Below are 13827 nucleotides of genomic sequence, written 5' to 3' on the forward strand. Positions count from 1 at the left end.
TCGGAACCACCTCCAGTTGGCTCCACACACAGCGCAATGACCCCACGGAGCTGACCCAATGCCAGCATTTCCACTACTGATGACTGAGGCAAACTGTCCTGTGCATAACTAACTGGCTCTGAGCATCTGCATTCATTTAAAAATATCTATACGAAAGTTGAAGGCAAGGGTTATATTGAGCCAACCTCGGATTTCCCATAAGAGCATGACTGTCCTTAACTTTCAGGATTGCACGCAGCTGTGAAGTCTGACATATGTGAATCTGATCACTGGCTCTTCCACTTAATTGGACTGAGACACTGGAGAAGTTACTTACCTTTCCTCATTGATGAAATGAGGAGGCCGGCAGCTCAGAAGTATCCCACATAAACCGCTAGCATCGTGTCTGGTTTTAAATGGGCTCTTACCTCATCCCCATTACCCTCCTACACTTGAATTTCAACATTCTCACCTCGCCAAAAATTCACTTCTCTTCCAATGGCAAAGGTCTCAATTAACATTCATTTCCAGTATAATTTACTCAATTCTAATGACAGAACAACTGGAATTATAAATTACAAAAGGCCCAGGCACTATGTGATGCTGACATCAATAATCATAATTAAGTAAGAAGTGAGAGTTTCTCCATTTCAATTAGGACTCAGTCATTAAAATAAAAACAATTCAGAAAATCACAATTTAAAATGGTGATTGCAGCTTATGTTATGGCTAAGAAGCTTGGAGAAGTTTGTAGAAAGAGAGTTTATAGAAAGAGAGTTTTTATACATGACTTCATTAATTTAGTACATGTCTTGTGCCTACTACATTCCAGGAACTGGAGTGGATACAAAGATAAAAGAGGCCACAGTCCCTGCCTCATTTTCTCATTTCTCATTTTCTCATTTAATCTTAACAACAAACATCTGAGACAGATATTATCATCATCCCCCTCACAAATGAGGAACACCCTGAGAAATTAAATATTTAATTTAATTTCTATCTCCAAGACCCCATTCCTGGACATTAGCACATCCCGGACTTATCCCATAAGACTTGGGAACTTTTGCTTATTATACCACTCAGTACTGGGTCCCTGGGCGGGAGTGAGAAATGGCAGTGGTAGTGAAACAATGAATGGCTGGTACATCAGGGAAGGCTTCATGAAAGACGCAGAGTCCAGAGAGCACCTTGAAGAAAATGTAGGGGAATAAAGAGTTCCGGGTAACAGCTCGAGCAAAGCTGAAGCATGTTCCAGGAAGAGGATATTCTATTTACCTAGAGCATGGCCAGGAATTCCACCCTCTAAGCTGTGTATAAGGTGAACCTTACCCTCTCCCTTGCCATAATTTTATTACAGTTTGAAAATATCTTTCATGATAAGATAAAAAGAAACGTTAAGGTCAATATCAATATGTCTTCTACTTTGAAAGTTGACTACATAATAATTTAGTGTTCTTTTCCTGGACAGAAAGAAGGACATTCTAGAAATTGGCACAATTTTGTTTCTTTTTCTCTCTAATTACAATATAAATGCGGTGACATGACTCATTACAAAGAAAGTGAGTGAGATTTTTACCATAATTCCCTTTTCAGAATGTCACAGGTCCTAAAATACATCTGTTCAAAGAAGAACAAATTTAACCACACAGAAAAGAAAGACAAATATTTAGCAAACTTTGTGTTTAATGAACAAATCATGGAGCACATTTTATGCACAAGATGCTTTGCTAGGCACTATGTATCAAGGATTAACCAAATGCCATACCCATTCTACAAGGAAGTCGTGTTCTAGAAGCAGCGTGATGTGTGGTCCAAATGCTTAGAGAAGAGAATATCTAGCTCTTCTGTGACTGTGACAGGAAGCAAAGTCAAAGAGGACTTTTCAAATGAGATGACATTTGACCTTGAAGCTAGGATTTTACCTGGCAGTGAAGGGGAAAGGTACAGTCTGGCTTTATGAAGATATCTAGTGAACATGAGCAGAGGCTGAGGAACATTTAATGACAAGTAGACTGGGGTGATGGCAGCATAGGGGTGCGTAGTGGGGATGTTGTGGGAGATGAGGCTAAAACTGACATGGGGCCACACTGTATGATGCCAGAAATGAAGAAGGGGATGCTAGGAAAAGAAGGGCAGGGTCTCCACCGTTTACCCCGTGTCCACAATGTGCAGGTACAGGGCTAAATGCTCTGCGTGCACTGTTATCTCGTTCAATGCTTATACTACGCCATGATGGCAGACAGATGACTCCATTTTATAGAGAACACTTCACATTTAGTGATTTGCCCAAGGATGCACAGCTAGTGCCAGGACCATCTTATTCCAGAGCTTATGTTCTTAGCCACATTTCTGGGCAGTATTTCAGAAAGATCTCTCTGGTGTCCACGAGGATCACAGTGAGGAAGAGAGCTGGGACAAGGAGATCATACAAGGGTGACAGAAGTTCCCCAGATGGGACTCTGTGAGAGGTTCTGCATTGATGCAGTGACTAGGACTGGGGAGGAGCACGGTTCCAGGGAGAATTCAAGGGTAATAGAGGCAAAACTCATTTTGGTGACAATTGAATGATGGCGAAGGAGGAAGGAAGCGAAATAGTTTCCTTAGAGGCAAAATTCCCAAGGAGAAACAAGAGTGGGAAAGACAATGAATTCAGTATGAATTCTGTTAGTCTGAGATGCCTGCAGGATACTCATGCAAAGTGATCTAAAAATAGAGATGAGTACGTAATTTAGGAATGAGAGCAAGGCAAAAATACTATATATGAGAGGTCTCAAAGCACAAAGAAAAGATCCTATATGAGGTAACCATGGTGAATAACAGCATTTAAGGTTTGGGGGAAAGGAAGGAAAAAAACTTCAAAAGAAACTGAGAAAAAACAACCGTTAACCAGTGGAGATTCACTAGGATGTGCCCCAGGAGTCAAGGCTGGCAGTTCAACGAGGTGGGAGGGGTCACTCGTGTCAAATGCCACCAAAAGCCCATTAGGATGAGAACAGTAACTGAATTTGACCTTTAGAGAGCTATTTCCATAGCAGCAAAATCGAACACCAGACTGCTGAGGCTTCAGAAAGGAAGAGCTGAAGAGGTGCTTGGAGCTAGTGTACATGACCTTCTAAAGAACTTAGCTAAGGAGAAAAAAGAGACGGCTTTTCTTAAAAGTGCAGAAAGGTCAAGAATTTTTACTTTGTTTTATTGTTTTTTAAAACTTGTGTGAGATTTTTCAGAATCTCTGGAATATGATTAACATTAAAGAGAAGGAGTGTCCGAAAGGAATTGAAGATGGAAGGTGGGAGCAGGGGTAACGGTGATATTTGTGTATTTGTGAAGTTCCCACAGGCAGCAGGTGATTCCATTAATAAATGTTCGAGTATTGAAGGGTGTTTAGTGATTGGCTGGCTATGAAGGGGTGTCCAAGAAGAGGAAGCAACATGCATGAAAATGCACAGAGAAATAACCAACTCAAGGAACCACAAACATCGAGCACGGCAAAAACACGAAGGAAACAGGAGACAAGAGTCAAGAGGCAGGGAGTGACCAGATCATAAAGGGCCTTGGAAACACCGCCCAGGAGCTTAGATCTGGCTCCTAAGGCAATGGAGAGCCATGGAAATATTTTAAGCATGGAAGTGATATTATCAGATATGCTTTTAAGGGAGATCACTCAGGCTACAGGAAGAAGGACAACAGGAGACAGGGTGAGGGTCTGAGTCAAGCCAAGGAAGGCAGAGATGAATGGGAAGGGACAAGTCAGAGAATTATGTTGGAGGCAGACTCAGCCTGACAGCTGGGGCACCTGTTGGACTTGGAAAGAAATAAGGAGACTTCTCTGAGCTAAGAGGGAGATGAGGATGAAGGGGGAAAAGTCCTACCTGCTTGTAGTAATCCACATAGGTGATCTCAGTGCCATCCCGCTTCTGAAAGGTATGCGTGGGCTTCACTGACCAGTCAATGTCATCGATACGATAGGTTTTGTTACTATACCTGGTAAATGCAAGAAATCTTTATTTTTTTTCCAAATCATACAAGATAAGCAACGATTTCACTATACTTTTAAAAAATTCGACTCCAGAATTTCAGAAACTATGAAAGACAGTAACACAAGAATAGTCACATTTTAAAAATATGGTCAGCTATTATCTCAGAAGAGTAATAATTAACTCTTGAAGATACAGAAAGTCCTCCATATTCCCAGAAAAGTGGAAAGCCATTAGACCGTAAACTGTTTTTCTCACTGATAAACACTCTGACTTCAGGTAAATCATTCTTAAACGAAGGAAGGCCAAACATTGTTCAAAACTTTCCCATCAGGATTTTTTTGGTATCAGATAGCTTTTCTGATAAAAAGCACAAAAAGGCAACTGATCAACCATGCAACTCCGGTATGCCGCTCAGTCTCCCATCTAGGGCTGGCCTTCGGCAAAATTGCAAAGCTGTGTGGCCTGGAATATCTCCTCATGCTGCCCCAGCCTTGGGACAGAAACCTCCAGGGTTCTTGGTACCTTGCAAGATGATTTGAAAACAGTGTGATAAACTAATCATGAAGATCATGACAGGAGAATAAGAAGGTGGCCTTCTCATCCCAGGTAGTGTAGAGTTCAACCAGTCCCACCTCTCTGCTCTATAAGCCAGGAAAACAAGGTTCAGTGGAAATTTCGAGCCACTGCAAGAAGGCCAGAAGGTCCTCTAAAAGAAGTATTATGGACTAGCAGCCATATATGGTAAGCTTCTCAGTACTCAGGAAGCCACCTCATCTGTGTTTAATTCAGCTCAATGTGCATCGAAGGCAAATTACATATGGACAAACCTAGAGTCCTTAGAGACCTCACAATCTTATGAAGACGATGAGACATGGGACTAATGTTCTATCCTGCAACCTCATAAAATTAAATAAAATGGTTATAAAGAGGTGGCTAAAAGCAACATGCTATGGGACCAGCACAAGGGAGGGAATTGAATAATTCCAACTGAGTGGACAGGTGGAGGCTTCAGAAAAGCAGTAACATTTGAGCTGGGCTTTTGTGCGAGTAGAAATTTAGAAGGCAGAACAAGGGATGGAGAATCTAGGCAGTGACACTGAAGGAGCAAAGTGCACCCCACTGGGGGGCTAAGGGGAGGGGTACAGCAAGAGGTAGTGCAAGACCGTGTCAGACTGTGGACGCTCCAAACAGCACTCACTCGAGAAAGTCTAAACTCTAAACAACTGAGACGGGCCAGGTCTTCTTAACAGGGGAGTGAACTGATCAGATCTGTGCTCAGGCCAGCATCCTGATGCTCTTCCTGTTCCCAAAAATCATAAATAATTCATTCTCCAAGGAAAAGTATCCTTAAACGCAGGCTTTTACCTTGTAAGGACAATGAGCCCAATCAGCTGGTTTTCACACATCTGGGGAAAGCCAGACATGCCGGTTTGGTGGCAGAGACCAGTCATGAATTCCAGAACAGTCTCATTCCGGAGGAGTTTATAACTCACATCAGCACTAAACAGGAGCCGACTTTCAAACTGCGATACAGAAATGGAGAACCCGGGCCAAAGGGACAAGCTTAAAAAAACAAATAAAATTTTAAAAATACATTATATCAGAAAAACAAACATTTCTAAATGATGGCTTTACATTCCAATTCTCTAGATTTTTATGAAATAGTTTTTTCTTCAGTCTGATTTCTTCCGTTGCTAACCACAAACTTCAGATATTTCCAGCTGGCATGTCTTTAAACATACGTTTAAGATTAAATATATCCCTGTGGAGGATTTCTCAGTCTTGGCAGTACTGACATTTTGGACTGGATAATTCTGTGTTAGGGGCTGTTCTGTGCATTGTAGGATGTTTATGTATCCTGGCCTCTATCCACCAGATGCCAGTAGCAGCCCCCCAGCTGTGACAACCCAAATTGTCAACAGACATTGCCAAATGTTCCCTGGGGGCAAACTTGCCCCTGGTTGAGAACTACATCTTTAGAATTTATATGTTTATGGAGTGATCTGTCCCAGCATCAAAATAGTTAGGTTCAGAAAAGCACACTGATTCAGTGGTAAAGACAGCAGAAAGACTTGATATTGAGATTAAGAAATAATGGAAGTGGTATTACATATACATACAAGAGAAGCTGTAGCAGAGACTACAATGAATATCATAGACTGAAGTCTTAAATTTTGAAAAAATGATGGAAATGGCATGAAAGAATAGACAAATATTTTTAAAAAATCATTTCGGTTTATATTTTGTGGACTTCATTCACTGTGATACTAAGCCAGCCTTCAGGCCAAGTATACGTACTGAGCACCTACTCCAGTCCAGCGCACACACTGGACCTAAGAGAACTTCTAATTCAGGTGAAGAGATAAATGACAGGGTGGAACAGCATGCTTTATATAGACCACTCTGACACACTGAATCATCATACAGAAACCCTGCCATTTTTCTTCCACCTGGTAGAAGGCCAAATACCCTGCCCCCATTTTTTACCTTTTATGCACTTCTCTCTTTGTTTACATATCTGTCTTTGGGTTACTAGCTGACCCTGTCTTTAGCGTGACCACACATTTTGGAGAGCTGAGTGACAACCAGTTTAAGACATAGCTGAGCACTTTCCCTGCAGCCACTACTTCTCGGTTTAGGGTGAAAATTCTCAAGTGTTCTTAACAGATCTATCTTTCACTAGGATGGTTTTTTGGTTGGCTTGTTTGTCTGACCTCTGCTTATCTAATAATTTCACATCAACCACCCTGGCTGTGCTAACTTCCGCTCAGCAAGAAAACAGAGCACCAGCTATGTAGTATAACATAATATAGCTTATTCTGCTTTCATTATTACTTGTCATACACAGGAAACTCAGTTTCTGAATTCTTTCTAGGATTTATCATAATGATCTAGCACACTAATATAAGAAATCTGGCTGCTAGTTTCATGCTGACATTCACCATTCTATAAAAAATTTGAAAATTAAAAAATTCTATTACTTTTCATATCACAGTCTCTCTCATTGGAGGCATAATGGTATAATATTGCATCATAAATTATGGTGCTCATATATGATAACAATTTCAGAGTAACAGAAAATAGAAATAAACCTACTTGTGCTGGGGAATTTCCACTGGCTCAGAAGGCTTATAGAAGTTCCGTCCAATTTGGTACATGGACAACTTTTTTAAGATCCTGCAAGTATACATTTTTATTACTTTTCGGTAAACATCAGTGAATACCAGTGTAATTCTAAGTTTGTACCCATGCTGAACATAATGATAAAAAAAAGTATAAAGTATAGAACTCTCATTCTCATAGCACTGGAAAGTTCAGATACTTATCATGTATGAGTGTATATTTAAGAATGGTCACTTCTTCGTATTTGAGAATGACACAACTGAAATTATTTTTATTTGTCTGGGTTTCGCTACAATGATAAATACGTGGTCACTTAGCAATTATGACCGTGGTTTAAACATTCTGGTTAGCATGGCTGGGGTAAGCAAGCCATGTCTGAAGACTCTTCTGTCCTCTTCCTTATTTTGAGATGAGGTTGTTTCTAAGGAGGCTACTCAAACCCCCCAGGTGCCACCAAATAACATGGCTGCCTCTTTGGCAACTAATTCTGGTCACCTTTGGAATCTGACACATCACTGATCTGAGGCTGCCCAGCTCAGGAAACCTGAGTGTGTCAGTCAGAAAACAGGGGTTCCAACTGCATGATTCTGGCTGCTAAATGTCACTGAGCCTCAGCCTCCTCATCTATAAAATGGAGATTTTAACAGTACCCACCTTAGGGCACTCGAGTGCAGATCAAGTAAGATCAAATACAAATGAAAAAACTTTGTAACTGAAAAGCACCTTCAAAATATCAGCTGATCTAAAATAGTCCCCTCTCAGGAGGGCACATTCAAGACTGGCTTCTGAAGAGCGTTATGCAGCATGGAACCGGGGCCCAGGGAAGGTCTAAAGATACCCGGCAAGAAGTCTGACTCAAATGAGAAAATAACGTATCTGAGTGGGAGAACTTCTTTTCCGTGCCCTACTCAGCAAAACCCCAAATTCCTCTGTCTTCATCCTGTCCAGAGGCCACTATTGAGCAAAGGGCTCAAATCTTAGGTGTTTTAACAGATAACCTGATTGATTCACACCAGTGCCATGGAAAACAGTGGTTCAGAAGTTTTTGTGCATCTACATGTCACCTGGAAAGCTTGCTAAAAACATGGATTTTCAGGTCCCACTCATGAAATTCTGTTTACTGGGTCCATGGAAGGGCTAGAGAATCTGCATTTTATCGAGTTCCCCACAGCCCCTGTGATGACTTTGAAGTAAATGATCCTGCATCGGTGTGAAGAACATTAAAAAGCTTAGTCACCACCTTCTTTCTGTCCCCCGAGTGAGAGAAGATGGTGATGGCCTTTTACATCTAAAATAAATCAGCCAGGGGAAATACAAATACTTCGGTTTACGAATCCAGTCATACCTAACTTTTAAGTCTGGGGGTGGAGGGTGGGAGGTGGTACAGGGTACAGAAAAAGAAGAGAAGGCATAGGCACACTCCCTGCTACCACTGAGACATCAGAACACTGAGTTCTTTGTCTCAACTCAGATAATACTAGACAATAACAATTAATGCCACTCAGCGGCAGTGATGCACTGTGGTGCACAGCACTGCATAAGTACACAAAAGTACATGGAGATTGCCCTAAAGAAGACATTGTTGCTGGCACAGTGCCTACAAAATGGTAGATCTTCTTAATACCCAGTCTCTATGCTAACAGGCAACATCAGCCTAAATTAAATTCACGTGTAAGGCGCCTTACTTTCTGAAGATAATACTGAAGACCTGGATGCACACGGGGGAACTTGCTGGCAGCTCCCTCGTCAGAGTAATAGTCATCTTTACAGTCTCGCCTCTTTGAGTTTCACTTGACAATTCTGTGACCTGAGAAAAGAAATCATTAATATGCACTCTACAAATTACCCCTGAGCATGCAGAATGTAGATATGAAAAGCCATCGCAATTTAATACTAACAAAAACAAAATTGCAGGCGTTAGTGTGTGATAATGTAATCAATACATTATGTTTGGAAGGGTTCTTTTCTCTGTATCTTGCTAATCCTTGAAAAACAACACATCTCTCTACTCTGTAATTTCTTAATAGAGAATCAAAACCAGGCTCAGGGTTTAAAAATTCACTCCAAAGAGAAGTCCATAGCCATGCTTCTTGACTATGGGAGGCGGCGTGGAGAGGGAGGTACAGGAGACAGGCCACAAATTGAGAGTCTGATAAAAGTACAGACATTCTCCCGAGAAAATGTCACATATGTATAAACCACAATGATGTACCTAATGTACCCATTTTAAGGGGGTTCATGGATTAGTGGTCTGTCCTGCCCATCCTTGGTTCATGGCTTTCAAAGTACAGCCTCTCAAAAGTTTATTTATAAAAGAGAAGTAAAAAAACAAAGGGGGAGAGGACAGATGAGAGGGGAAGCAAACGTGGGGAGAGAGAAGAGAAAGTGGTAGAAATTTAAAAAGACAGGAAATCTGATTTTATTAAGTTTTGAAAAGTTTAGAGAAACCCCTAGGGTTTTTATTATCTGGAACAATGTGCTAACGATATAATGAACGCATGAATATACCAGGCACCCGACTAAATTTAAAGTTCCTTCGACCAGACAGGGCTCAGTACAGGTTTTTAGAATAAAAGAATGAACAAATCAGTCAATAAAAATCAATGATCAAGGATTTTTCAGAAGAGTAAGGAATTAGAAGAGGTCAGTTCATTAGCAAGCACTTATGTATTTGACCATGTTTTCTATAGTTAAAGTGTAGTTTTAACTACTTTTAGATAAACCTAGAATGTAGGGTAGGAACAGTTCATTGCATGGAAATAAAGAGAAATGGGTCCTTTCCCAGGAGATGAAATATGTCATTGAGGCAATTTCTTGTTTCAGATAAAACTGTAGAGAAACCCAAGGTGGAGAACTGCAGGAAGAGCTCATCAACATTGAGAAGTCTAGCAGGCAGGTGAGATGAGGGACTCTCAAACTGCTACAGGGATTACAGGAAAAAGGATTAAGACAACAAAGGAAGTTGGAGTGAGTGGTTGTGGGGAACAGATGGTCCCCGCTAAGACCTCTATCCGGGAACAACATGCGTAACAGCCACCTGAGAGCAAAGTCATCAGCACGCCCTCCATCTCCCCCATCAAACACCAACACCTCATGCTTCCTACGTTGGACCCCATACCCTCCAGTCCCTGGGCTGCTAGCCTCAGAGTGACTTTTCGCTTCTGCTCCTTCTCCATCCACTGTCTAATTAGTTGGCCAGTCTTAGCACTTCGACACCAGCCATATCTCAAATCTATTTTAGCTGTTCCAGAACCATTATTTACCAAAGAGCTTAAGAGCGCTAGACTTGGAGTTGGACAGATCCCAGTCCTCTCCTTTTGCAGGCCATATGATATGGAGCAAGTTACTTCAACTTTTTAAGGCCTTTCCCCATCTCTAAAGTGGGAGTGAGTCCAGGGCTGTGAAGATTAAATGAGATAATTCATGGATCTTAACCTTATCCATAGCAGTGCTTTGTACCTTTGTTTAAGCCCTTTTGACATCCTGCCCAGATAATTCCAGCAACATTTTTTAAATAATCTTCTCATTTTCTCCTGTCAACCATTCAATAGAACATGATTGGCGTAACTGTAATTTAACACAGCTCCCATGGAAACTCTCTCAAAGGTTCCAGTGGACCCCGGAAGACACTCTCTACTCTTTGGCAGGGCATGTAAAGTTCTCCCTTTTGAAGCCACAACTTCTATTCCTTCCTGGCTAAATCCGAATGATCGAAAGTTTCTAAAATATGCCCTCACTTCCTATCACTGTGCCTTCGCTCCCTCTGGTCCTTCTGTCCAGGAATCCCCCAACCCCCACGTAACGATCCCTTCATTGATCTAAATTCTGCCCCAAAAAAGAAATTCAATATCATCCCACTGAAGCTCCTGCCGGAAATAATCTTCCCATTCATCAAGCTTTGTATAAAGACTTTATGCAAGACAGTTAACCTTTCAAAGGCTCCAGGGGTAATGAAAGGATTAAATGAGACCATGCATATAAAGAGCCTGGCAGAGTAAGCATTCAACAAATGTTACCTGGGAGCTGTAATAGTAGCAGTGGTGGTAGGCGGGAGACAAAATTTAGATCTGTTCAAGAGAGATGTGCAAGGCTAATCCAGAGAAGAACCAAGTGCAGCACCTTACACTTGGTAAGTGCTCAGTAAATGTTAGCGTGATAACACTACTAATCATTATTATAGCCCTTATTTCATCTACTTTGCACTGCATTTATTTGTAAATAACTTCAGTACTAAATTGAAAAATTTTTGACAAGAGTCTTTTCTTATTGATCCTTGTTTCCACCATGGTGGCAGTACCCTGCCAGATACATAGTAGGCTCTTTCTAAGTGTAGAATGAATGTGTGAGATGTGACCAGTGACAGCTACCCAGGATGTGGCGCAGATGCACAGATGGGGTCCGGAAGCCTGTGGAAGGCCAGGAGGCAGCAGAACAGGACTTCTAGAACTGCACTAGATGGCAGCTCAATGAATGAATTATTGGAGGAACTCTCAACTAAAAAAGCATCCTATGAAATGTGTAAGAATGGATGGGAGTGCGGGATTAAGCCTGAGTCAAAATGAAAGTCAGAATAAAAAGGTGAGAATAGCTGTATCTTCATTGGGACATTATTTCTTTTAACTATTTCTTTTTCATGTCACTGGGTGGCAGGTCATTTGTTGATAAGGATTCACACTGCGTCTAAACCTAGTATCACCTGTGTCTAAGAAATAAAATCAACAGGCCTGATTTGTCACACCATGTTTTTACTGTCTATTTACTCACCTGCCTCCTCATTAGATTTCATCCCCAATAATAAGATGTGTGGCACATATTACATACTCATTTTGAAGGAGAAGTAAATAATATTAACTTATTCCTAGCATCCAAATATTAATAAATTTTTCCACTTTGGTAAGGTACGTTTTAAGAAGGCTGGACTGTTCAACTTACTATAGATGTATCTACAAGCAAGATGATCTTAAATAATTATAATATACTTGAAATATATCATTTAAGTGTAAGAGGCCATATTCGCATGCTATCAACATCTGGTTATATGACAAAATACTGAGAAATCAATGACATGATGAATAAAAATGTTTCTAAACTTACAGGTCCAGATTTTCTAAGCCCTTAAATTTAACGATGGCATAATTTTCAAGTTCTATATCCAGATGAAATAAACACTCAAGTAACTCTTATAAACCTCGGGATCTCATGACAGGATACAAGCCCCCCGAGAGCTCAGAAATACATTTCTTGAGGAAATTCACAAAGATTTACACGAAGTCTTAGAAATTTACATTTATGCCATTCATACTCTTTTGATCGAAATATTGAACTAAAGGATCAAGCTTTCCAAGGGATAGAAGAATAAAGTTGTAATCCAATGCTCCGTTTTAGTTTTTCATACAGAAACTAGTTCTTTTTCCCTTGTAGTAATTTTAATATTACTTTAGAACAAAGCATATGATAAAAACTTTAATACCAATATCTGTTTTAGGACAAAAAATGTCGAAGGTGTGAAAAAATGAATAAAAGAATATGAATCATGCAATTACCATATCCAATGTTCTCACAATTAAAGATATATCTTTACGATTGATATCAATAACATATTTCAGATGATGGGACAAGTCATGAATAAAATGACAGTTTTAGAATCAGAGATTGATGTAAAGTTATTAGGACACATGGACATAATTATGCAGGAGCAAAAAGTCGAGTAAATGTAAAGCTCCGAAGCCAAAGGCTAAAAGGTGTTTCTTAAAGTCTTGCCTATTTCAGGAACAGTTTAAAAAGGATGTCTATTTCAAGGACACTTTGCCTTAAAAAAAAAAAAAAGTAGTTAAAAAAGCAGTGTTTGTGTTGCAGCTCTTATTTTAAAAATGCCAGAACTTCAGCTTCTTAATTAAGAAATAAATTACTGATGAGGTCTTAATTAGGAAGTCCCAGGACGGGAAAGGGGAAAGGAGTGAGTGAAACACCCATTCTAACTGACATGAAAATCAGCTAACCTCTCAAATATATATGGATGGGTTTAAATATATGCACATGTGTGTTAAAAAATTAATCATACTATACCTTTTCTTCTAGCTTGTGTGAGAGAAAAAGGATGACACCATCGAATGCTTTGGCTTTGTTGGAAAGTTCCCTATGACTATAAAGCAAAGCAATTCTCATCCTTCTAGATTCTAAGTCTGGCATATATGTCACATGATATTGGTATAGCTGCCAGTTCTGGGGCAAATCTAAACTAAAGAGATTTGTGATCAGTTTCACAGGTATTCCACTGGAACCTGAGGAAAACAAATAAAAAAAACATTTTTTAACAAAAAAAATCACACCGTGTTAATATTAATCACAACATTTTAAACATTTGCACAGTTGTTGCTGTAAAGACAGGATTCTTCTTCAATGACACAACTCAAGCTCTAATAATCTATAGCCCAATGACCTTATGGTGTCCTATAAACACATGTTAGGGAATGAAGAAGGGACTGTGTGTAAAGCCCTCATAAGATCCTGGAAAAAGAGAAGCATCTGAATTCAACTACTGTAGGACTCCTTCCAAAGCTTTCCCTCCGGCTCTGAATCTATGCAACTCAGATCAGCTCAAGTAAAATTTCAGATGCTGCTCTGAAATGATGATGTGCTAAGATTATAAAGAAGCTGTACAGTTCTCACCATGAATACAACCCCCAACCTCTTAGAAATCTAGAGTTAACCATACTTTTGAAAATTCTGAAGTAGTTCAATCAGTGGT

The 13827-nt window shown here is 40.1% G+C and overlaps 1 protein-coding gene across 1 annotated transcript in view; it reads right to left on the reverse strand.

Annotated features, from left to right (window-relative positions):
- The window catches only part of PIWIL4 (piwi like RNA-mediated gene silencing 4), a 42271-nt gene that overhangs the window by 23108 nt on the left and 5336 nt on the right, over positions 1 to 13827 (reverse strand). The window contains exons 4-8 of the mRNA XM_039882017.1: positions 13146 to 13360; positions 8765 to 8886; positions 7053 to 7133; positions 5322 to 5519; positions 3849 to 3960 (exon numbers count right to left, since the gene is read on the reverse strand). Coding sequence (XP_039737951.1) covers positions 3849 to 3960; positions 5322 to 5519; positions 7053 to 7133; positions 8765 to 8886; positions 13146 to 13360 — 728 coding nt within the window. The remainder of the gene's footprint in view (positions 1 to 3848; positions 3961 to 5321; positions 5520 to 7052; positions 7134 to 8764; positions 8887 to 13145; positions 13361 to 13827) is intronic.

The sequence above is a fragment of the Pteropus medius genome, unplaced genomic scaffold, assembly GCF_902729225.1.
Source record: "Pteropus medius unplaced genomic scaffold, Ma_sr-lr_union100, whole genome shotgun sequence".
NCBI lineage: Eukaryota > Metazoa > Chordata > Mammalia > Chiroptera > Pteropodidae > Pteropus > Pteropus medius.